This window comes from Cuculus canorus, chromosome 22, assembly GCF_017976375.1.
Source record: "Cuculus canorus isolate bCucCan1 chromosome 22, bCucCan1.pri, whole genome shotgun sequence".
In the NCBI taxonomy this organism is placed as follows: Eukaryota; Metazoa; Chordata; class Aves; order Cuculiformes; family Cuculidae; genus Cuculus; species Cuculus canorus.
This window is the reverse complement of record NC_071422.1, coordinates 6,987,419-7,012,834: the sequence shown is the minus strand read 5'-3', so window position 1 is coordinate 7,012,834 and position 25,416 is coordinate 6,987,419. Positions and strand designations below refer to the sequence as shown.

At 56.9% G+C, this 25,416-nt stretch overlaps 1 protein-coding gene across 1 annotated transcript in view; it reads right to left on the bottom strand.

The window, feature by feature from the left end:
- Positions 1-1,102: 1,102 nt before the first annotated feature.
- Positions 1,103-25,416, bottom strand: part of COL8A2 (collagen type VIII alpha 2 chain) — a 38,249-nt gene continuing 13,935 nt past the window's right edge. The window contains exons 2-3 of the mRNA XM_054086430.1: positions 11,926-12,108; positions 1,103-6,191 (exon numbers count right to left, since the gene is read on the bottom strand). Coding sequence (XP_053942405.1) covers positions 4,270-6,191; positions 11,926-12,091 — 2,088 coding nt within the window. The 5' untranslated portion in view covers positions 12,092-12,108 and the 3' untranslated portion in view covers positions 1,103-4,269. The remainder of the gene's footprint in view (positions 6,192-11,925; positions 12,109-25,416) is intronic.

The following is a 25,416-nucleotide window of genomic DNA, read 5'->3' as shown; positions in this document are numbered from 1 at the left end:
AGTTGTATGGAAACCTCTGGGCTGTTTCTCCCCACCCCACGCTTGACTTTTAAGACTCAACCTGAAACTACTCTGTTACAGCTGCTTGAGATCTTCCTGTAAAAAACTGAATGGGAGCGGTTTGGTGTTGGTTAGAGACATTGTGTGTGCAGCCTGACTCGCGCTTCATTTGGGATGAGTTTTAGCCCTGGGAAAACCCCTGTGAGGGGTACAGGATGGCTGAGGTTTGTAGAAGCCCAGGAGAAGGGTGTTTTGTGAACAGCGGGGTGTTGGGAGCATCCATCATGTGCATCGTAGGCAGATTCACTCAAGAGACTTTCCCTTTGCCAGGCAGGCTCATTGGAGAGGCCCCATTCCTTTGCTGGTGGCGTTTGCAGCGAGGAGCAGTGGAAGGAGTTCAGCTGCTGGAGCCCAGCGTGCGATGGGCGTGTGGAGACCAGGGAGGTGCTGGGTTCCTCCACCACTTGCAGCAGGAGAATTGCTTGTTCTTCACAGTCGGTGTCTGAAGGAGTGTGCCTGTGTGGCGACCAGGTTTCTCCATCACAAGGAACATCTCCTCTTCCAGGTAAGAGACTAAGTGGGAAAACGTTTTCTTCTCTTTATTCTTTTTTACTTTTCAGCTTTGAGGATGATTTGCTTACAGGGATTCATTGCTTCTGTGCGCTGCTGATTGGCTGCTTGGGATGCAGAGACTGGCCGTGGGTGAGATTGTGTATGGAAAAGAAACAGAAGGGAAAGGGAATCCCCAACACTTTGACTTGAATTCCTCAAATGAATAATTCTGAGGCTGGAAGGGTCTGAATTTCATCCGCTTTTTAAATATGAACTTCTGGAGATGGGAATCTTGTCCTTAAGAACTGTGCAATACCTTCTTTTTTAAGACCATTCATTAGCAAGCAAATCTGAGCTAGATTTGAGAAAGAAAAAACAGTGCGAGGGTCTGTTTGAATGGCCTCACCAGCAAGCCCAGAGATAAGAGGACAAAGGCACAGCTGAGCCCACCTTTATACAGTAAGTTTTATTGATGTTTTGTCAATACAATCAAGTACTGCAGTTTTAGTTCTGAAGAGAAGGCCAGTTTCTGATCACAAAAAGAGTGCATTTTAAACCAACTGTTACTATGACAGACAGTGCATGTAATAAGTATTTACAAAACTAAACCCCTCTATATATACTAGGTTAGAAATGGAGATACTAGAGGCAAATTTAAAAAAAATAGTAAGAATTTGTATATAAAAATGCACATTGTAATGCAGTTTTTCATAATTAAAAATAGACATACTTCATCCAACCCAACCTTTTTTTATTGTGATTGAAACCAAAATCCCATGCGCTCACACACATGACAGAAAATGACGCTTTCTGCTGGCGAATGTCACGTACTCGGTACTCCTTCCCGACAGCGTCCAGTTTAGTGAACAGCCTCCCTCATCCTGTGCATCGTTTTTCTCTAGCCTAAATCTATGTGCGTGTAATACCTCTGCCTTTCAATTGCTGTGTAAATGTAACAGGTTATATAGCTGCGGAAGGTTGATTATGGGTTATGCTCTGCACATGAAGGGAAAGTGAAATTGCGAAACGATATCTACAGCTTTGAACGAGTTAGTGTCTCGGTGTGGTTATAGTGAGTAATTTTGTCATTGCGTTTGCCAGCTAGAACAAGAAGTTTCGACTAAAAACAAATCAGGACAAAAAGAAACGGAACGTAGGTTAAAAGACAGTATAAATAAGTCGCTTTGCTGAGTAACAGGATGAAGCTTCCACCCCAGCACGTGGCTGGGGCGCGAGCAGCTCCTGGCCCTGCTGCAGGTAGTGTGCACGCGCAGCGGGACGGACCCCGCTGCCGGCCCCGGCCCTGCCTGGCACCAACTCCCCTTCACTGCTGTTCTCCACGAGAAAGACGCCTCGGGAAAGGAGACTCAAGCCCAGCACCCTCCTCCCCAGCTGGGGCTTGAAAACATCTGAGCTTCCACTCTTAATATCAGAGACTCTCGTATGGGTCCTGATCCTGCTGGGAAATGTCCCCTTAAACCCAGATGGACCTGGCACCCCGCTGCTTTTAGGAGATAGAATCATAGAATCATGGAATGGTTTGGGTTGGAAGGGACCTCAAAGCCTATCCAGTTCCGCTCCCTGCCGTGGGCAGGGTCACCTCCCACAGGATCCGGTTGCTCAAAGCTCCATCCAATGTGGTCTTGAACACTTCCAGGGATGGAGAATCAGTGACTCCTCTGGGCAACCTGGACCAGGGCCTCACCACTGGACTCCACCACTGGTTAAAAACATCCAGTGGGATTGGAAACGCAGGGACAGCTTTTCAGCTTGGGAAAGTTTAGTCTTTATATGAAACTTGCAGCTCCATGTGGAGAAAACCCCTGGGAGGGGGACAGCCCAGCCCCAGCCGGGCAGTAGCTGAAGCGCTCGCCTTCCAACTGTAAATTCTCTTTTTTTGTGCTTCCTAATTTCAGGGATAGGTTTGTTTTTCAAAGGAAGCCTTGGATGGCAAGAGGCAGAAACACAGACAGGCTTAAGGAGAAAACCAAACAGAAATGGAAAAAGAGAATATCTTGTACAGTCCATCTGGAGAACAATCCCAAGTCCCATTCCTGCTCCTTTTCTTTTCCTTGCCCGTAGAACAGGCTTTAGGAAAATGTAAGGGTACCAGTTGCTCAGCTGGTGACCAAACTGTTGCTGTTTCCTCAGGGATGTGCCTTTGCAGAGGGACGTGCAGTGTGACACGTGGATTCCTTCAGCAGTGTCCTGCTTGCCTGGGAGGAGCAGAATTGTTTTACTTGAAGTGCACGTGGCGATGCCTATTCTACCACGAGAAAACCTGCGCAGCAACAGGGTTCAAAGGCTCCCTTTGGCAAAGGACAGAGCAGCCGAGTGGTCCGTACCCACTGCCTAGAACCTTGTAGCTCTTATTCAGGTCAATAACGCTCCAAGCATTAGCGAGATAAAGCGGCAACAACAGACAAATGGGCATTTTCTTAACCTAAGTCACATCCCGGCACCCGGAACAGTGCGCTTTTACAGGTACATATTGCACTAGACTTGTAAATACCATTGTTAAGTAGATTATAGCACCGTTGCAAAACGATTGAATGGAATGTTAGAATGAACACTAGTTTTTCTTTTTAAAAGGTCCCCAGAGAAAGGAGGATACCGATGCGAAAGTTTACACCCCCCGAACTAATCAGACAATAAAAGCGAGTTGTCCGTAAGTGGCACTTTTGGAAAGCACAACTAAACCTTCTGGAGGCACTGGGAGCTGAGCTTGCAGGGCTGTCCTTGTGTTGTCAAGGAATAATGTGCTTGGGAGGCCGAGCAAGGTCGCCGGCTGCAAGGAAACAGGACAGAACGAGCCCTGGGACCCGAGAGAGAATATGGGTGTTCATCACAGGGCCCCGCTGCCCTCAACGGCTTAGGAATCAGTCAGCTGTCATCCTCCCAGTTAAGTGCCTGGATGGTTTTATTCCTAAAGGTGCTGGGGGGGGAGGGAAGGGTTCAAACTATTATTTACTTCTTCTAAGAAGGTGCTTATGCAAAGTGTTCCACTTTTTCTGGTTATAAATCCAACCACACTGAATCCGGAGTGAATCAGAGAGACTGCCTCAAAGCACAGGCTGAACAAGCAGGCATCAGCGAGGCTGGAACATGGGCGTGCGATGGGTTGGGAAGGAAACTTCTCAATCCATCACGGATCTCTGCTGCTGTACAGGTTTGTGTTAAGTTCCCCAAGGCCCCTGTGCTGGTTAGCAATGGTTGGTTAGCAAATGGGTGGTTAGCAAACTCACCACCCATTCCTACAGCTCTGTTTAACTAGTACTCAACGTGGGAAATGAGGGCACTTAATTACAGACCAGAAGGGTCTGCTCTTCCCATGACCCTCTCTGGATCGCAGCGCAGTTTACTGCAGAGCCGGATCCTTGCCATCCCAAGCGCGCTCCTGTGTTTGGTTGTATTCACTAGGGTCGAATTTATTCCAAACACTCTTTGCTGAGGAAGTTGCTCCCCTCCCTCCCTTCTCCCTCCCTTCTCCCTCCCCCAAAAAAGAATGAAAGAAAGATAGATGTCTCCTTTCCGATTACGCTCTCGACTCATGGATCAAACAGCGTGAAGCAAGGTCCCACGACAATGGCTTGCGCGTTCTTCCCAGTGATTTTTCTTTTTTGTATTAATTTTAAAAAACTTTTTTTATCAAAAAAAAAAAAAAAAATAGACAGTTTATGGCTAAAGTGGGTGAAAAGGAAATGCGCCCAACAGCTGTTATGTGGGGCAAAGCAGGAACCCGGAGAAGGAGGAGTGGATGTATTCTGTGGAGTACAACCCGTTGGCCTGGTCCGAGGGCATTTGTACCCAGACTTGGTCGTTCTCCTTGAGTTCAAGCACGGCACTGCCCGAGGCCTGGTCCAGGTAGCCCTTTTTGTACTCGTCGTAGGTGTAGGTGGCTGGCACGTTGTTCTTATAAAGAGCCACCCAGACGTTAGTCCCTTTGACGTGCACGTGGTAGGCAAAGTAGTAGATACCGGATACGGGGCAGGTGAATATCCCAGTGACTGGGTTGTAGCCATTGTGTCCGTTATACAAAGTCCGGTCAAATTTGACCGGCATGCCTGATGCCGGGAAGGGGGAGGTGAGGATGGCGGTGAAGGCTGGCGCAATGCGGGCGGAGAGTTCTCCTCGGCCGTACTGCGGCTTCCCCGGCTTGCCGTTGCCCAGCACGGCGCCCTCCACGCCTCCGTCCGGCAGATGCAGTCCGGCGATGCCCGTCTCGTCGAACACCCCAGGTGCTCCCGGTGGCCCGGGGGGACCCGGTGGCCCTGGTGGCCCGTTCAGCCCTGGCGTTCCTGGCATTCCTGGGGGGCCAATTGGTCCGGCCATGCCGGGCTCACCAGTCTTCCCCTCGCCTGGAACCCCAGGAAGCCCGGGCTCCCCTTTCAGCCCCGGTAACCCCTGTGGCCCCATGGGACCCGCGGGTCCTTGCAAGCCCGGGATGCCGGAGGGGCCCCTCAGCCCTGGCTGCCCCGGGATCCCGCCGTCCCCTTTTGGCCCAGGGTTGCCCGTTGATCCTGGCACCCCGGGGAGGCCGATGAATCCTGGTTCTCCTTTGGGACCCGTTGGGCCGGGTGGTCCTTGTGACCCGGGCAAGCCCCTTTCTCCCGGCACGCCTGGCTTCCCCGCGAAGCCGTTCAGCCCCTGGTCGCCACGTATTCCTGGCATTCCCGGGGGCCCACTTGGCCCCACATCCCCTTTGGGGCCGGGTGGCCCATGCTTGCCCGGCAGACCCATGGACCCCGGCAGTCCCGGTGGCCCAATGATGCCGGCAGGGCCCGGCTCCCCCGGCTCCCCATCAATGCCGGGTTCCCCCTTATCGCCAATGGCTCCCGGCGCCCCGGGTTGCCCGCGATCTCCTTTTAGGCCTGGCAAGCCCGGCTTCCCGTAGCCCGTTGGGCCCGGCAAACCAGGGAGACCACGGATGCCAGGCTCTCCCTTTGGCCCCATGGGACCCTGTATCCCCGGCACCCCGGCGGTGCCTGGGACGCCGACCCCATCGATGCCGGGGGGTCCCCGTGGCCCCATGGGGCCGGGCTCCCCGCTAACGCCAGGCGCGCCTGGGGGTCCCATGTCGCCCTTCTCCCCCGGTGCGCCGGGTTGGCCATCGAGGCCGGGTTTTCCAACGCCAACGGGTCCTGGTGGCCCTGCGGGGCCGGGAGGACCCCCGTTGCCCCGGGGTCCCGGTATCCCTGGCTTCCCCACGCCATTCTCGCCCTTCATCCCTCGCTCCCCGCGGGGTCCCGGCTCTCCCTTGGGGCCAGGCTCACCCCGAAATCCAGGCAACCCGGGGCCGCCCTGGGGTCCCGGTTTCCCATTGACGGAGATGCCGGCTGGCCCGGGAAGCCCTGGCGGGCCAGGCAGCCCTCTTGGCCCTTGTTCTCCTCGCATGCCAGGCTCACCCTTGGCTCCGGGCATCCCTTTCATACCCGCCTTGCCGGGGAGCCCTGGGATGCCGGGTTTCCCAATGCCCGAGAAGCCGGGGGGGCCAGCGGGTCCAGGCTGGCCGTGCATTCCTGGCTTTCCCGTGCCCGGCTTTCCTGGGTAGCCGGGAGGTCCGGGGGGTCCGCGTGGTCCAGGCTTCCCTGGAGGTCCTGGCTCCCCTTTGAGGTCCATGGGCAGCAGCGGCGGCATGTCTGCGGAGAGAGGAGACACGGAGCGTCACTGGGCTGGCGGTGGACGGAGGAGCGCGCCTGCTGCGGGATCCCTGCAGGGTCTTACAACCAGGGGCTCCAGTGCTGCCCGGGAGAGGCCTTCTCTAGAAATGGTTTTATTTAAATGTGGCCAAAGTGGCTTCCTGGGCCACCACATCAGCAGGCGAGACCCTGCGGCGAGACCCTGGCCGGAGCCCAGGGCACTAATTCAAGCCTTACTCCATCCTTCCCTCCACAGAGCGTGTCAACAAGAGCAGCGAGTGCCAGCGGCTCTGGCCGCGCAGTTTTGCAATCACCTACTGTGGGGCTTTTTTTAGGAGCTGGATTCAAACCTCCTGCTGCCTCACTTCCCAGTGGCCTCGAAAGCACCGTGGGATTCAGTCCCTCCTGCCTGGGCTCGGCGAGAGGACGGCAACGGAGCGAGCCAAGACCGAGAATAATCCCTCGAGTCCAGAGCCTCGGGAGACCTTTAATCCTTTTGGATGAAAAAGAAAACTCTTGAACATGTACTTGAGAGACCAAAGAGGTGGTTCGCGTATGGGTTAAGACATGCCCGCTGTGCTCCCTGGCTCCGCTCCCGCGTCCAGCAAGGCAGAGAAAAGCTCATCAAGAAGAAATAAAGCGCTGAGGATGGAGGCAAAGCCAATAGCTACAAGGGCAACGCAACCTCAGCCTCGTCCAAATGAGTCAGCCCAGCTGGGAATAAGCTGTAACCGCTTGACATTTAAAGAATTTATAGAGGTCTTTTGCAAACGGATATAAGAAAGAAACTAATGGGCTGAGAGACTCCAAAGCCGAGGAGAGCCAGATGACATGCCCACCACAGCTCAGTACTTAAAGCGCAGACGTTCGCATAAATGACTCCTCAAGGGCAGCCTAGGCAGGATGTCACTTCCCACGTGACACCAGGAATGGGTAAGGAAGAATAAAGCTGATCAAAACTCTTTTTTTTTTTGGGAAACTGGAACTGAAGGAAATGACTTGGCAGTCTTATGTCCATGGGACCATGATGAGAAGGCTCTGAGGAGACCTTAGAGCAGCTTCCAGTACGGAGAGTGGCTCCAGGGAAGCTGAGGACAGACTTTAGCAGGGTCTGTTGTGGCAGGACAAGGGGTTTGAAACTAAAGGAGGGGAGATTGAGATTGGATATAAGGAAGAAAGTTGTTACACTGAGGGTGGGGAGGCCCTGGCACAGGTTGTCCAGGGAGGCAGTGGAGCCCCATCCCTGGAGGTGTTCAAGGTCAGGTTGGATGGGGCTCTGAGCAACCTAATCCAGTTAAAGTCTCTGCCCATGCAGGAGGGTTGGACTGGATGGGCTGTAAAGGTCTCTTCCAACCCAAAGCATTCCATGATTCCAAGCACGGAAGGCAGAGGAGGGGAAACTTAACGCCTTGGGCAAATTTGAACTAAATCTTGCCCAAAGTTGAACCTCCCAGCCAGGAACAGATCTGCTCGGGCAAGTTCCCAGGATGGGAATGGATCCTGTCTGGGATGGGTGGAGAACCAGCCCATGGCACAAGGCTGTGAGCCCCCACGCGGTGCTGAGGAGGACGAGGAGGCGGCAGTGGGTCCCCGAGGGCTGCAGCCCGAGCCCCGGAGCGCCAAGATCCGCCAACACAGAGATTTTCTGAGTCAATAGGAAAAAGATCAGGGGGAGATTTGAGACATATAAAAAGAATAACTGCGGCGGCAGCAAGTGCCATTGCTGGTGCATCGGCTTAGCTTTACCTTTCCCGCGCACAGCAATCAGCGCTGCTCGTTTCCAAGCCTGGTCCCTGCTTGTTTTTCTTTGGATAATGGAAATGTGTTCAGAGCTTATCGATACATCAAAGCCTGGCCCCCGTCCCAGGCTGTAACACAGGTCATTTGGGGCGTCTTGATTAAGGAAACGCTCATCTGTCATGACATTGCCACTGGATTTCTGCAAACCTCCCGCTCCTTACCCCGGGAAATGGTGTGGGAAAGCCGACATGAGAGATGTGAAAGGCTGCACTGAAGCAGATTTCTGGGGTTTGAATTCTGGAAAAAATGTTTCTCCATAAAATTATTTCAATGTGTTTTCTCCCTCCTCCCCCCCTCCCCGCCTGCTTTTTTTTTTCCTCTTTCCTCTTCTTGCAATGGTTTGAAAAGAATTAGTTTTCTAGGTCATTTTGCATGGAATCAGAACAAGGATCTACAGCTGAGCCCACGGAGGAAGGAAAAAGCACACACACACACACACACACACACAGAAGGCAGCAAAGAGAAACACCAGGCGAGAGCTGCCAACTTGGAGGCGGCCAAAAAAGCAGACGGGAAAACCAAACCGGGGACGTTAGCGGAGAGAAACTGGGACATTGCAGCCCCAGTGGTATCCAGTTTCAAAAGACCATGTCTTACCACAGGCGCATGTCTCCCAGCTCTGCATTTCACAGCAGCAGCATGGGGTTCCGCGTTCCCCCCCCCGAAGCACGGACACAGCTAATGCCAAGAGGCAGCCGGGGCAGCGGGAAGGGGAAGGAGCAGGCACGGCCCCTGCGATGGGCACCACAGGACTTTTCACCTCCTGAGGAGCACGGACATCTCCCGGCAGATCCTGCGGTCCCTCTGGAGCTGTGCTCATCCCGCTAAGGACCCGGCAGCGTGGACTGGCCAGCAAAGGATTCATCCAGCAAGATGGGAAGTGGTTCCTGGCCACAACCAGTGGGTCTGGCCAGCGCGGCCAGATGACACTGCGGGAAGGCGATGCCGGCTCCTCCATGGCAGAGCCCAGCCGAGATCATTCCAGAGCTGCTGCCAAGCCCTGTCTCGTGAGAGCAAGTTTCACAGGCCCACGGGGACGTTGCGTGGGACCGGTATTACTGCATCTCTCATCCCGTCTTCCCGTGCAGAAGGGAGGCTCAGCACACACGGCACTGCCGTGGAAGGGGATGGCAGCGAGGGGGGAGCAGACTGCAGGAAAAAAAGCATGGAAGTGGCAAATGGAAGCATTGCCATCAGCAGGGGCTAAGGGCCACGGAGGGCTCTTGGCCACATGCAGCAAGCAGCAGCCGCACCGGGATCACAAGACTGAGTCTCTGCAAAAGGAATAGTACCCGTGGGAACAACCCGTCTGCGGAAAACTGGGCAGCAGCAGCCCTGAAGGCAGAGCTGGGGGACACTGGGCAGCCGTGACCTGAAGGCAGAGGTTGGACCTTGGCTCGCCCAAGCCTGGGGGGGGGTGAAAAGCGCTCCTTTACTTCAATCCCTGAAGCTGCTGCCCAGGGGTGAACCCTCTGTGCTGCCACTGGAGGGGAACTCCAGTGCTGCCTGGGCAGAACCCCCTGCCCCGCGCATCGCCCATCGCTGCCCTGAGCTCGGCAGCCACTGCTTTGGCTCCTCGCGTGCCCGGGGAAACGCTGAGCCCCAGCCAGCGCCCAGCAGCGGTTGTACCTGGCTGCGAGCACAGACAGGGTTTTAACCCAGCCAAAATAAAACCCAACTGTGCAAATATCTGCCTCAATGCTCTCAGCATTTTGCAGCATCTCCTGCCCAGAGCTGCTTCTGTGCTCCTGGGAAGGCTCTTTTTGGGTCAGAGGAGGTGTCTGGCACCCTGAGGCACCCAGCCCCGTGGCACGAGATGGCACACGCAGGCTGGTGGGAGCCCTACAGGGGGTACCAACCTGGGGGGGCCCCCACACAGCTCCCCACTGCCTTGGGGGTGACCTGCAGGGGCACAGCACGGCCCTGTGCCGTCGCGGCGAGTCAGCTGAGCTCCCTGAGCAGGGCAGAAGGCCAGCAGGGATTTTCCTTTGCCAAATTAGAGGTTAAGCAGAGATGGGAGCTCGGTGGGATGCAGGAGGCACACGTCTGCACAGCCCCACAGGCGGTGGCTCAGGCTGCAGCATCCCCTGCCCGCATCCCCCTGCCCACCCTCTCCTCCCCAGGGATTTGAAGAGCGATGTGCAGAGGAGCAGATGGAGAGGGGATCCCATCAATGCTGATCAATATCTGACTGACAGGAGGACGGGGCCAGACTCTGCTCAGTGGTGCCCCTTTGGTGCCCAGCGCCAGGACAAGGGGCACAGGGCACAAACCAGAGCCCAGGAATTTCCACTCAGATATGGGGAAAAAAAAATTCTTTCCTGTTGCAGGTGATGAAGCAGAGGAACCATCTGCCCAGGGGGGCTGTGGAGTCTCCTCTGCAAAGATCCAAACCCACCTGGATGTGCTCCTGTGCTGGAGGTGACCCTACCCTGCCTCAGCATCTCCTCTAACCTGTCCCCAGACCCAACTGGGCAACGCTCGCACGCCAAGCACACCTTGCAAAGAGCCCAGCGCACTCGCTCCTCTCTCCGCCACCGTTAACGGGCAGTACAAGCTTCTCCGATGCATAGGAAGAAGGATGGGGTGGGAAGGAAAACGAGCAGGGAGATATTTGAATCCAGTCCCACCAGCAGCTGAACCGTTCCTGCACTACGCTGGAAGGTTTTGTCTCTGGCTGGGATTCAGGGAGCAGCTTTGCAACAGCTGGGAAGGGGGCAGGGAAGGGGGGGGCTCGTAGTATGCATCGGCTCCAGGTTTTGCTGTGTGTTTTCTGACATGTGCTGAGCTGAACTCCTGATAAGCCATTCAGCCCAGCAGTAAATCAGCCACCGGCAGCCGAGCCTTCTCCAGTTTCTCCTCCCAGAGCCAAGACTTTAGCTTCCTGGAGGGTCCGGGTCTGCGCAAACCCACAAGGAGGGCTTCGAGGGCGCTTCTCAAGAGCCAAGCACCAACCTGGCAGGTCTGGGCACCCAAGCCCCAGCCCTGGCCCACCCCGCAGTGCTGCCAGCAGCTGGGAACTGGTGTGTTTGGTACCAAGGAAAGGGCTCAGAGCCTCCCCTCCATCCCCTCTTGAGCTGAAGATGCTGAGCTGCTGCCCTGGGTGCAGCGAGGGTCACGATGTTGGGGGCTTGCTCAGCAAAGGGACCCCCAGATGGGCCAAAAAGCACCAGAGAAACTCTGTCACTCACTGCTTGCAAAGACCTCAAGCTCCTGAGCACTTCCTAAGGGGGTGTGCAATTAACACTCATCTAATTACCCCCAGATGTGGGCACTGAGGGACCCTCCTGTGCCTGTGAAACTGCAGCAGGAGTTTCCAGCAGGGCAGCTTGGGGCTGCGCAGAGCCACGGCCGCAGCCCCTCCGTGGGGCACAGGTCACTCAGTACAGAGGGATTCGACACCTGTAGAGTTTCTGGTCGCTACACTCTCCCCTTGCTGGGACTCAGCACCAGCCTTGGCCCTCTTTCTTTTCCCAGCTGGTGTGAAATGCAGAAGGGAAAACGGAATAGCTGGAGGAGTGGAAAAAGCCTCGCAGGGACAGCTCAGGTTGAACAGCAGCAAGTGCCAAGGATCCAGGCACTGAGCCTCAAAGCTACCGGCAAAGACACAGGAAAGGAAGAAGAGAAGGGAAGCAAAGGGCTCGTTGGGTTCCCTTTGCGCACCACCTCTCAGCCTGAGCACCCTCGGGTGCTCACCCGGCCGCAGCCTGAGCCAAGGGCTCTATTTCTCTGCTGAGCCTCTTTGTGCCCATCCTTGTCTTTCTGCAATGGGTTAAGGAGACCTAAATGGCCCTTCTGAGCTTGGCCAAAGCTGGATTAGGCAGCGGCACCCTCATCCCTGATGGCTGCGGGATGCTCTGACCCCTTCCTGCCGTGCCGGCAGCTCTCCCAGGCAGCCGTGTCCTCCCCCTCCACCACGGAGCGCATCCCTTACCCAGGTATTGCCCTTTGCCTTCGCGGAAGGGGGGTCCCAGGGGTCCCTTCACCATGGGTTGCATGTACTTCACTTGGGCGTAGCCGACCGCGCCGCCTCCGGCCGCCGAACGAAGGCCAACCACCAGCACCACCACCAGCACCAGCGCCGCGGCGTCCGGCAGCATCCTGCTCTCCACTGCTCCTGCGGACAAAGCGACAGTGAGAGCGGGCACCCACAGCCCCTGCCTGCACCCTCCGTCCCACAAGGATCAGCTGGAACCCTGGGAAACATCCTGGCAGGAGCAGGACCTCTTGGAATTTGCCACCTTCTGGATCACAGTTGCCCTGAACGCATTACCCTTCCCCACAATGAAGACACGGTTTACGAGCAATAAGGAACCACGAGCACCCAGCGGAGCCTTTCGGGGGCTGCCCGGGACCCGTTTCTCTGGGTTATTCCCCGGGTCAGGCTTAACATACAGAAAAGAAGGGGAAAAAAGAGTCAGGATGCAAACCACAGCGCACCGAGCCCAGCGATGCCATCGCATCTCTCGAGAGCAGGGTTTTCTCTAATAAAAGCCGCGTGTGCTCTCGCTGTGGCTCCTGTGGGCAGCGGTGCTGAGCCTCAGAGCGGCTGCGTGGGTGCTGCCTCTCCCGAATGGATCCTGACCCAAATCCATGACGTTTGAGCTCAAAATTCACTGTGTTTGTGGCTCAGCTCTGGCACTTTGCGGGCAGCGACAGGAGCTCACTCGGAGCACAAGAGACGGGAGCCCTCAGCCAGGAAAGCCACTTGGAGCATCAGCCTCTGCCTTAATTACCTGTTTATTTAAAATAAACACCCCTCTATAAATATACCTTTCCTCCAGCAACTTTTTCTGTGCCAGCTCCACGTGCGGAGCTGCAAACGGATTGATTTGCAAAGAACGTTTATTTTCGGAAGCTTAAACAACATGTGATACCAAAGAGCTTTGCTGGTCCTCCTCCTTCTCGCATTAATTGACCCGTGGTGGCTATTAATGAGAATTAAGCTCTGCCTCTCCCGCTGGGGAGCAGGGGCAGGGCTGCTGCGCGCCGGGATTTGATTGGAATTTCCTGAATTGCTTTTGCTGAAGCAGCAGTGAGAAAAAAAAACCCAAAAAAACCCCAACAAAACTGCAGCCTGGAGTAAAAAAAAAAATAATAATACCTCAAAAGCCCTCTGTTTTAAATAAAATTAATACAAATTAAGTAAAGGGATGGGCATGGGATGGTGATGCTTCAAGTGCTTGGTGGGTTGTTGGAGGTCTCCAGTAGCAAGGAAGTCGTGACCACCGCTCCCCTGCCCAGGGGATGCCCACAAAGCCCAGACCTTTGTGCTCCTCATTCCCAGGTGATGCCCACAAAGCCCAGACCTTTGTGCTCCTCATGCCCAGGAGATGCCCACAAAGCCCAGACCTTTGTGCTCCTCATGCCCAGGTGATGCCCACAAAGCCCAGACCTTTGTGCTCCTCATTCCCAGGTGATGCCCACAAAGCCCAGACCTTTGTGCTCCTCATGCCCAGGAGATGCCCACAAAGCCCAGACCTTTGTGCTCCTCATGCCCAGGTGATGCCCACAAAGCCCAGACCTTTGTGCTCCTCATACCCACGAGATGCCCACAAAGCCCAGACCTTTGTGCTCCTCATACCCACGAGATGCCCACAAAGAGCAGACCTTTGTGCTCCTCATGCCCAGGAGATGCCCACAAAGAGCAAACCTTTGTGCTCTTCATTCCCAGGTGATGCCCACAAACCCGGACCTTTGTGCTCCTCATGCCCAGGAGATGCCCACAAAGCCCAGACCTTTGTGCTCCTCATGCCCACGAGATGCCCACAAAGCCCAGACCTTTGTGCTCCTCATGCTCTGCTCAGGGATGGAGGGGACACAGACGGCTCTGCCACCAGTGAGGATGCAGACAGCCACAGAATCACAGAATCACCAGGTGGAAAAGAGCCCTCTTGGATCATCGAGTCCAACCATTCCTCTCTGCCACTAAACCACATCCCTGAGCACCTCATCCACCCATCTTTTAAACCCCTCCAGGGATGGGGACTCCACCCCCTCCCTGGGCAGCCTCTGCGGTGCCTGATGGTGGGCAAGGAGCTCTGCCCACACCGCCGGAGCCGGTGGCAGCGGTGCTGTGCCGTACCCACCACGGCACCAGAGGGAAGGGCACAACCAGGGACACAGGACAGCCACCATCAGCCTCTTCGGTGATGCCAAAAGGGCCTCACCACCGTTATTGTTTTTCTATCTTCAAGGTCGAGAAGAAGAACGTTTATTTTTACGAAGCGTTATTTTACAAGGATTTGTTTAAGGGAGGAAAAAAAAAAATCCCATTTTAAGGGATTACAGCTGTAAAAATACAGTTTCTGCTAAATAAAAGAGGGAGAACAAACCCCTGAATCAGCTATTTATTTGTTTTCCTTACCTGGTATGACCCTTGTGCCTCCATCTCCAACTCCCTCCCTTTCCAGCTCTCTTTTTCTCCCACCTGGGCTTTATTCACTCCCGCTCCTCCCCTCAACGGGGCTGTTTTCAGGGATGCTGCTCGTTACTCAAACGAGCCCCGGGAGCAGCACCCTGGGGCGGCTCAGCCCCTCGTGCTGGGACGACACAGCATTTCCAAACGCGCCCTCATCCTTCGGCGAGACCTCGGAGATACACAAGACTGGAGGGAAACCACAGCCAGAGGGAAAGGAGGACAAGGTGAGCTGTTTGCTTTGGCTTTGGCTTCGGCCACAGTTTTGATGTGAAATCCAGTCCCCGCGCTGAGGTCACTGTCTGTAACCCGGCGTCTCCAAGCACTGCTCCTGCACGTTCTCCTTTGGTCCAGAAGGGTCATCCCACCTGCCCCGCTCTCCCGAGGGGCTGCGAGGACATTGGGGGGACAGTGTGGCCTGAGACCCCCAAGCACAAGTATCCATCCTTCAAGCAAAAGTCATCTTTGGTGCTTTGCCGTGCCTCGCGGCGGTGCCCGGCACCGGGGCAGGAGGCCTCCCATCACCCAGGCTCTCCAGGCAGTGATTTAATAAGAATAAAATGGAAACATCTGGAGTCTCATATGATGGATAAAGTGTGCACAACGTGCCTGTGAAGAGGCTCTTTCATGCCTGAAATCTCCTGCGTTATGAAACGATAATTAATCACAACGAGCAGCCGTGCAGCGCTCCCAGCGCCGGGGGCAGGTGGCAAACGCTGGCTGGTCCATGGTCCACAACGGTCGCCTTCTGCAGGGCTGGGAGCAGCTCCAGCATGGCCAGCAGGGAGCACATAAGGAGCCACTTTTTTTCCTACCTGAAGCAGGGCTGATGCCTTGGGATCTTCCATGTTCAGCTCCTCCTGGTCCTTGACGCTGTGGGATAGCGTCATTGTGCTCTCCTGCCTGGCACCGTCGATGGATCTTGGGCACAGTGGTGCAACACAGGATAGAATCGTAGAATCGTTAGGGTTGGAAGGGACCTTAAAGATCATCCAGTTCCAACCCCTCTGCCATGTGCAGGGACACCTCCCACTGGATCAGGGGCTCCAAGCCCCATCCAACCTGGCCTGGAACACCTCCAGGGATGGGGCAGCCACAACTTCCCTGGACAACCTGTTCCAGGGCCTCCCCACTCTCATGGTGAAGAAATTCCTTCTAAAGTCTACCCTAAATCTGCCCCTCTCCAGTTTATACCCATTCCCCTCAACCCATCCCCACAAGCCTTTATGAACAGCCCCTCTCCAGCTTTCCTGCAGCCCCTTCAGTTACTGGAAGGTCACTCTAAGGTCTCCTCAGAGCCTTCTCTTCTCCAGGCTGAACAACCCCAACAATCTCAGCTTGTTCTTGTACAGGAGGTTCTCCAGCCCTCGGATCATCTTTGTAGCCTCCTCTGGACCCATTCCAACAGCTCCATCTCCTTCTTACGTCGAGGATTCCAGAACTGGACACGATCCTCCAGATGAGGTCTCCCAAGAGCGGAACAGAGGGGCAGAATCCCCTCCCTCAATAGCATCATTGTGCTCTCCTGCTTGGAACCACAGCCGGATCTCGGGCACAGCGATGCAACGCCGAGCTGGGCACCGCAGCCGGCTGGGCTGCCGTCCATCAGATGCAGCTCCAGACCCCTGGCATGGTCCGGAGTTCCAGCGCAGCCTCTCCGTGCAGGATAGCCAAGCCCAGCAGGAGCAGCTGGACCAGCAGAGTTCATTTAGGAGGAGCTCTCGAGGAGTCCGGGGACGCCATTCTGCTCCCCAGAGATGCTGAAGCTGGGATGGAGCTCGGCAGCTCTGGGGGAGTGGGGCCCCGACCCCGCTGCGGTGCCGCGGCACGGAGAGCGCTGGCACGGCTTCAGAGCGCACCGCCGCCGCGCGAACCCTGCGAGTGTCTGCTCCCCTGGCAGTCGGCGAGCAGATGTGTTAAAAACCCCTGGCACGCAATGAAAGCACCAGGAAAAGGGGAAAGAAAAAAAATCTCACACTTCAAGCATGAGAAAGGAGACAAGAAATGTCACCTTGTTCTCTCCCAGGAGCCCGTGCCGCCCCTGTTGCTCCACAAACAGCCTGTGGGTTGTGCTGGGCAGCCTGGCGAGCTCTCAGTGAATCATAGAAACATGGAATCACCAGGTGGGAAAGGACCCACTGGATCATCGAGTCCAACCATTCCTAACACTCCCTTAAACCATGTCCCTCAGCACTTCATCCACCCGTTCCTTAAACACCTCCAGGGAAGGCGACTCGACCCCCTCCCTGGGCAGCTGTTCCAGTGCCCGAGGACTCTTTCTGTGAAGGATTTTTTTCTGATATCCATCCTGACCCTCCTCTGGTGCAGCTTGAGGCCATTCCCTCTTGTCCTGTCCCCTGTCCCTTGGGAGAAGAGCCCAGCTCCCTCCTCTCCACAACCTCCTTTCAGGCAGTTGTAGAGAGCAATAAGGTCTCCCCTCAGCCTCCTCTTCTCCAGGCTAAACAACCCCAGCTCTCTCATAACCCTTGTTCTCCAGCCCCTCACCAGCTTCGTTGCTCTTCTCTGGACACACTCCAGAGCCTCAACATCCTTCTTGTGGTGAGGGGCCCAGAACTCAACACAGTACTCAAGGTGCGGTCTCACCAGTGCTGAGTACAGAGGGAGAATCCCCTCCCTGGTCCTGCTGGTCACACCATTTCTGATCCAAGCCAAGATGCCATTGGCCTTCTTGGCCCCTTGAGCACACTGCTGGCTCATGTCCAGTCGCTGTCAACCATTACCCCCATGTGCTTCTCCTCCGTGAGCTCCTGGCGTGCTCCTGGCACGCGGTTCTTGGCTGTTCCCAGCAGAACGGGTCTGCTGCCGCCCCACACCATCCCCTGGTCCCCACAGCACCCATGCCCGCGCACAGCCCTGCCCGCAGAGCGGGCGACTTCCCTGCAAGCAACGCAGCCGCACGCTTCCCTGCACACCCAACCAGGGGCCGGTTCGCCTCCCGCAGCTGATTTATGGCCCCTGTTATTTAAATATTAATTATGGACCTGGCAGGCAGACCCCGCGCCCGCTCCCTTCAAGGCTAATTATTTTTTAAGTCAATATATGGGATCCACAGGGGATCTGCGATTGCGGTTGAAGGTCAGTAAAATGGAGAACTTGTTTAAACCTGGCAGTAAAAGCCGGATCAGCACGGGGTGCCGCTCGCACCAGCTCCATCCCCGCGTCAAACCAGCCCCCACGGAGGTTCACTCGGGCATGGAGATGAGCCAGGATGGGGCCTTTGGCCATAGAATCAGAATCATAGAATGGTTTGGGTTGGAAGTGACCATGAAGGTCATCCAGTTTCATCCCCTGCCATGGGCAGGGACACCTCCCACTGGATCAGGGGCTCCAAGCCCCATCCAACCTGGCCTGGAACCCCTCCAGGGATGGAGCAGCCACAATGGCTCTGGGCAACCTGTCCCAGGGCCTCCCCACCCTTGATGAGCTGCAACTGCACACCAGCCTCACCGGTGTGGCCTCATCCTCATCCCCATCGCTGTGCCCATAGAATCACTAGGTTGGAAAGGACCCACTGGATCATTGAGCCCAACCATCCCTATCTCTGTTCCCATGGTGCAAACTGGGAGCACGGGGTGTAGGCACCACCTCTGCAAACCTTGGCTGCTGGTGAGAACCTCGCACGCTCGCCCGGCTCAGGTGGACACTGCAAAGCACCAAGAAAGCAGTCGGCACGTGTGGGTGGGCTGGAGCCGTGTGGGCTTGGACACCGCCGTGTCCCATCGAGCCACTCCATCCTCCGGTCATTTACAATAGAACATAAAGTAGGGAGGGTTTCCAAGCGCAACACGGAGCTGGATGGGCTCCAGCAGGAGGTGGGGGATTCAGTTTGTGCTACATATGCTTTAAAAATAATAATAAAACCAGTCAAAAAACCCAAAAAGTGAGCTATTGAAACGGAGAGCGAGCACGCTGTTTCCGTAGGTCGGGCTGTGGAAGCCAAAGGCATCAGGCAGCAGCTCGGCCAAGCAGCACCGGAGCGCGACGGGAGAGTCTTGGCACCAGCTGGTCCTTAAATGCATGACACCTGATCCCATCCAAAAGCTGCTGTACGCGCCGCACGGCCCCGGAGCCTCGCCCGCCCCTCAGCACAGGGAACAAGAAAACATTTGCCTTGACGAAAGAAAAACACCCCACCCCATCTGCAGGCGGCCTCCTGCCACCCCTGCAGCGCCTGGCCCGTGCGCGGGGTGGGCTGGGCACAGCACGGCACGGCACGGCGCAGAATGGCACAGTACGGCATAGCTTGGTGCAGAATGGCACAGCATGGCATGGCATGGCATGGCATGGTGCAGAATGGCACAGTACGGCATAGCATGGTGCAGAATGGCACAGCATGGCATGGCATGGCATGACATGGTGCAGAATGGCACAGTATGGCATGGCATGGTGCAGAATGGCACAGCATGGCACGGCACGGCATGGCATGGTGCAGTATGGCACAATACGGCATGGCATGGCATGACATGGTGCAGAATGGCACAGTGTGGCATGGCACAGCATGGCATGATGCAGAATGGCACAGTATCGCATGACATGGTGCAGAATGGCACAGCATGGCATGGCACGGCATGGCATGGTGCAGAATGGCACAGTATGGCATGACATGGTGCAGAATGGAACAGTATGGCGCCGCATGGCATGGCATGGCATGGTGCAGAATGGCACACTATGGCATGACATGGCATGTCGTGGCATGGTGCAACATGGCACAGTGTGGCATGGTGCAGTCTGGCACAGTACGGCATGGTGTGGCATGGCATGGCACGGTGCAGAATGGCATAGTGTGGCACAGCATGGCACGCCATGGTGCAGAATGGCACAATACGGCACGATGCAACATGACACGCTATGGCACAGCATGGCACGGCATGGTGCAGCATGGCACAGCATGCATGGCATGGCACGGTCCAGCCCGGCACAGCCCAGCCCGACCCGTCGCCTCGCCCCACGGCTCATCCCAGCGGTGCCCCCAGCCCAGCCTGCCGCGGCCGCGCTCCTCCAGCCCGGGCAGGGGCTGCAGCCAAATTAACTCGGAGGCCGGGGGCTCTGTGCTAATTGGCTCCTGCTGCGTTAGCATCTGCTGCAGAGGTGGTCGCGTGGCGGCGGGCTGAAAGAAAGGCCACGAGCCAAACCGCTCTTGGTAGCCACAGGCCAGCCAGCAGCTCGGAGCGGCTGTGCTGGGTGCGGGAGGGGGGACAGCCCGGGGGGGGCTGTATGATGCGAGGCGGTGGGATGCCGGTCATAAAACAGCGGTTTTGCAGACAGCTGCTAAAGAGTTTGCTGCAAAAGCGACCTGGGGATATTTCCTTGTCTCGACTCGCCTCCCAACACGCCAGAGCCGCCTGTGATGTGCAGAGAGAGAGGCGCGTGTGCGAACCGCACCCTGCCCCATGGCATGGGCCGAGAGAGCGGAGAGTCATAGAGTAGTTTGGGTTGGAAGGGACCTAAAAGATCATCCAGTTCCACCCCTCTGCCATGGGCAGGGACACCTCCCACTGGATCAGGGGCTCCAAGCCCCATCCAACCTGGCCTGGAACACCTCCAGGGATGGGGCAGCCACCACTGCTCTGGGCAACCTGGGCCAGGGCCTCACCACCCTCATGGTGGAGAAATTCCTCCTTTTGTCCAGTCTAAATCTGCCCCTCTCCAGTTTATATCCGTTCCCCCTCGTCCTATCCCCACAAGCCTTTGTGAACAGCCCCTCTCCAGCTTTCCTGGAGCCCCTTCAGGTACTGGAAGGTCACTATAAGGTCTCCTCACAGCCTTCTCTTCTCCAGGCTGAACAACCCCAACTCTCTCAGCCTGTCCTCCAGCCCTCCGATCATCTTTGTAGCCTCCTCTGGACCCATTCCAACAGCTCCATCTCCTTCCTAGGTTGAGGATTCCAGAACTGGACACCATCCTCCAGATGAGGTCTCCCCAGAGAGGAACAGAGGGGCAGAATCCCCTCCCTCCCTGCTGCCCACGCTGCTTTGGATGCAGCGCAGGACCCGGTTGGTTTCTGGGCTGCGAGCGCACGTCACCGCCTCATGCCCTGCACCGGTGTCAGGCCAACACTTGGGCACCTGTGTGGTGCACACGGCTCGTGGTTCACGCCGCTCACGGTGCACTCAGCTGCCCACGGAGCGCATCTCCCCAAGCCAAGGAGCCCGGCGTCCGCGGCAGCAGTGTCGGTGCTGATCCCGCAGCCACCGGGTCACGGATCCGCTAAGGCGGATTAACGACCCTCTTCGTGAGAGTGCCAGGAGCGCAGCACGGCGCGAGCCCTCCGCAGGTCACAGCTCGGGGCTTAATCCCTCACCTCCAGCTGTCAAAACTCCTCCGCTGAGCGCAGGAGAGCCCTGGGCTGATCCCTGCCGACGCGTCGAGGGTGCGCATGGGGGCACAAAGCTCTTTCTGGGGAACGGTGGGCACCACGGCGTTTGGAGACCTGGATAGAGACCTCTGGGTCTGCACTGGCTTGGATCCAGGTGGAAAATCCTGTCCTGAACCTACAGAAACACCGAGTTTGTGCCCGGGGCGTGATGCTCAGCCCGGATCACCGCATCCCGGAGGCGCTGAGCTCCCCTCGACAAAACACGCCCATGGAGGTGAGCGAGACCCAAGGGACATGTTCAGCCCCGACCAAGGGTTTCTGCGCCCTGAGCTCGCCGGTCCCATCCTTCTCCCCCCGCCAGCCTCAGCTCCACCGAAATACCAGACTGCGCGCAGCATTAATAGCAGGGTTGACTGCCAGGTGCATAGTTTGACCAGTCGGATCGCACACGCCAAACCACAGGTATTTTATGAGACGTTTCCTGTTATGAAGACATTTTTGTGGGGATTCATTTTTTTTCTTCCCCTCTTCTTCCCCTCTCCTCCTCCTCCTCCTCCTCCTGCAGGATGGTGGCCCTCCTGGGGGGCTGCAGCAATGCTGTCCTTGATGGGCAAAAGATGGAGTAGAGGGACAAGGGAGAGCCAGAGCTGGGGTAGACGGTGGCGTTGGAGGGTTCTATCCTCTTTTCCACCTCAGCAGCCGCTGGGCAGGGTCTGGAGCTCCTCTTTTGGGGTCTCTGTGTGGGTGCAACGTGGGCGCCAGGATGCTCAGGGTCCAAATTGACACGTAAACCCCAGCCCACACTGTGACCGGAGCTCATCCCTGGTGTGGGATGTGGAGCATCTGCCTGGACATCCCCAGGAGGGACAAGGGCTGCGAGCCCCAGGGCATCATCGCTCCTCGCATGGGGCAGGCACAGCAGCCCTGTCCTGGGGCCAAATAAGCTCTGGTGGGAAGCGGATGGTGTTTACTCCGGGGTCTGTGGGTCAGAGGCTGCTTTGCCTTCGCAGCCTTCGCGCAGAAACAGCGTTTTCTAACGGAATGGGTATTTTGGAAAGAAATCCGCTAAGCCTGGAGGGACCTGCAAAGAGCGATTCCCATCGCGGGGAATTTGTGGGCAAATGGCCATCAACCGCAGACATTTAAACTTCCAGCCTCATGCTGGGGTCATCGGCTTAATTCTAACGAGCTGTGGTCCGGGTCACTCGGGGCTGCTGCCTGTGCCACAACCTGGGACGCGTGGGGCGAGGATGCCCTGGGGACTTCTCGGGTCCCCATCCACGCTGTCCACGCCGAGATGATCTCAAAAATCTCTTCCAGCCAAATGATTCCGGGGTGCTGGTGGGGCACCGAGCAGCTCAGTGCGCCAGAGACGCAGGTTCTGTGCCCGAGTGTTTGCAGCGACTCTAGAGCTGCTCCAGAGCTGCGCACGGAGGAAGAGAATCCCTGCGAAGGGGTACGTGGGCGATTGAGGAGAGCGGGAGCCCGTAACAGCGCTGGGGGAGCTGCTGCCGTGGGACTCGCTGGTGAGGCCAAGAACCCTGTAGCGCCTCCACAGCTCGCTTGGGAGGACCTTGCCCAAAGCTGGGCAACTCATCCCTTGCCCAAAGCTGGGCAACTTGCCCTTAAAGCAAGCACAGCAGCATTTTTAGCCACTGCTTTGGCACCTAGTGATCCATTTCTAGGGCGAAACTGGGGATAGAGGGGGCTTGAAATGCCTGAGCTGCCGAGAGCCAACAGGAGGGAGGGCAGGTCTGAACCCACAGACATTCAGGGGATTCAGTTTTAAGCAGGAGACATCCATGTGCCCGTGTCCAGGAGCTTCTCCTCTCCCAGAGCCCAACACTGTCATCCCAGTCCCTCCGTTCATCGTCCCCAACACCCAGCTCTCTCCTCTTGCCACCTGCAGGTATCCCCATGGAGCTCCGGCTGCGAGAAGGAGCCTCCATGGCAGCACAACACAGGAAGGACTTGCTCCGTTCATTGCAGCCTCACGCCCCGGTGGAAACAAGCTCTGGAACAGCAGGAGCACATGGAGACAGCAGCTTTTGGATGGGCACATGGAGAGAGCCGGAGCTACTGGCTGGCAGCTCGCACCGCGGCACGGCGTTATCACCACAGCATCCCCCGTGCCGTTGTTTCCACCGCTGCTCCTCACCAGTGCCGCTCTCCCCCACGCTCCCAGCCGCCCAGGTACACAGCAAACTCATGAGCTGCTGCAAAAACCTCTTCTCATCTGTGAAACGCTAAGGAACACAACCCCCGCCGCCATCCCCACCAGCGAGCCTGCCTGCCCGGGATAGGAAACTTCAGTATTTATCCTAACAGTCATTTTATTTTAACGTCAAGGCTTGAAATCCTGTCTCCCTGGTTTTGCTGGGTCCTTTGATCTTTATTTCCTCTCCTCTTCCAGCTTTTTAGGAACACTCCCAGGTGATCCCGGCTGGTTTCTGCGCTGCTGCCTGTCCAGCCCTGCGCTCCCACACACTCTCGCCACGCAAAACCCCTCTGTGGTCGCACCAGCGTCACCCTCGGAGCAGCATTTCCTTGGGGTCTCACCATTCCAAGGGTGGCCCAGAGCCTGGCTCATGGTCCCCAAGAGGGTGAGAGCCCGGTGCGGACACCGCTGGCTGCACCAACCTCCCCTCATCCACGCAAAACTTCCCGATGCGACCGCTCCTCGGCTGCCACCGCTCCCGGTGAAGATGGGTTGGTTACAGCCCTTGAGGACCCGGTTGGCCACGTGCATCTGCACAACGGCGCGGCCACAGGAGATGGGGATGTGCCCCACAGAGGTGTCGGGGGTCCACGTTCTGCCTGTCCTGGGGGTCAATGCGGGCAGGGGCTGTGCCGCCGGTGGAGTCCAGGCACAGTGTCCCTTCACCGCCACGTCCCCGAGCCGGCCGCCGCGACGCTTCTGGGGTTAGCAGGGGGAAAATATTGTTTGTGCTCCTCTAATATCTGCCTTCTGTTTTGCATTTGCCGTTTCTTCAAAGATAGGGAGCCGCCTCTGCCAAGATTCCTGAGGAGATATCCTCAGCAATGCCGACCACGCTCCCCACCGCACTCAAAGAAAACAAACGTCAGGCCAAGGATTGATATGAAATAGTTTAAAAATGAGAAAAAGCTGCCTTAGAGCTAAGTTTACATTAAAACACACTTCAGGAGTGGGAGGCTCGGCTGCGTCCCACCCTGGCGAGTGAGCGGTCTCACGGGGGATGGGGTTACCTGCCCAGGCGATGCCGCAGCTCTGCCCGCTCACCAAGCTGCCCAAGCCTTGGTGGCACATGGTCTGGCATCGCCTGCTCCCTGCCCGCACCGCCGGGGCACGATGCTGCTCACTGGGCACAGCATGAGGGTCTCAGACCCCAAAGCGTCCCACCAGCACCGGAGGCACAGCGACCCTCAGCAAATCCCCCCCCAGGGGGGTCACACACCTCATGCCATCCTGCATCCCTGGTCCATCCCGGCTCTCCCTGGTGCAGTGCCCAGGGCAGAGCATCCCACAGGGACCGGGACATGCTGGGCAGCAGCAGGGCTGAGTGAGCCGTGGGGCAGCGGGGAGGAGGAGCGGCGGCTGCACCCCTCAGCGGGTGGGGACCCGCGCCCCTGCCCTGCCCTCACCATCCCCACGAGGGGACCGCAAAGCCCAGCCTTGGCTGGAGGCTGTCAGCCTCAATTATCCTATTAAAGAAAATGAGTGGCAGCTTCTCTCTGGGCAGCAGGGGCTCCCAGCAGGACTTTTGTGCCTGAACCCCCTCTATCTCACTGCCTTAAGCACCCCATCCCTGTCCTCAACCTCACCCCTCCTCATCTCCATCACCGTCCCCAACCCTATCTCTGTTCTCATCCTCATCCCTGTCCTCATCCTTAACCCCATCCCTGTCTCCACCCGCATCCCTGTCCACATCCTTAACCTCAACCCCGTCACCATCCCCATCCTCATCCCATATCTGTCTCCATCCCTGTCCCCATCCCCATCCTTGTCCTCATCCCTGTCCCCATCTCCTTCCCATCTCTCTCCCTATCCTGGTCTCCATCCCCATCCCTGTCCTCATCCCTGTCCCCATCCCTGTCCCCATCCCTATCTCTTCCCATCCGTCTCCATCCTCATCCCTGTCTCCATCCCCATCCCCATTCCCATCCCCATCTCTTTCCTCATCCCCATCGCCGTCCCCATCCATCTCCATCCTCATCCCTGTCTCCATCCCCATCCCCATCACCATCCTCATCCCTATCCCTGTCCCTCTCCTCATCCCTGTCCCCATCCCCATCACCATCCTCATCCCTATCCCTGTCCCTCTCCTCATCCCTGTCCCCATCCCCATCCCCATCCTCATCCCTATCCCTGTCCCTCTCCTCATCCCTGTCCCCATCGCCATCCCCGTCTCCATCCTCATCCTCACCCCCACCTCTTCCTCATCCCCATCCCCACCTCCTCCCCCTGCTGTTCCCCGGGTCGCGCTCCACAAAGGAGCTTTTCCGACCCGGCAGCAGCGGCGGAACTGCTCGCACATATTCACACCCCGCGAGGGGCCGGAGCGCACGCTTGCATTTCAGGCAGTTCTTTTAGTTTATGTTCTTTAATTTAATTTAATTTATGCGAGCTGAGGCGAGATCCCAGACAGCCCGAGGTGCTCAGTGGAAACTCTGACAAGACGCTACCAGAA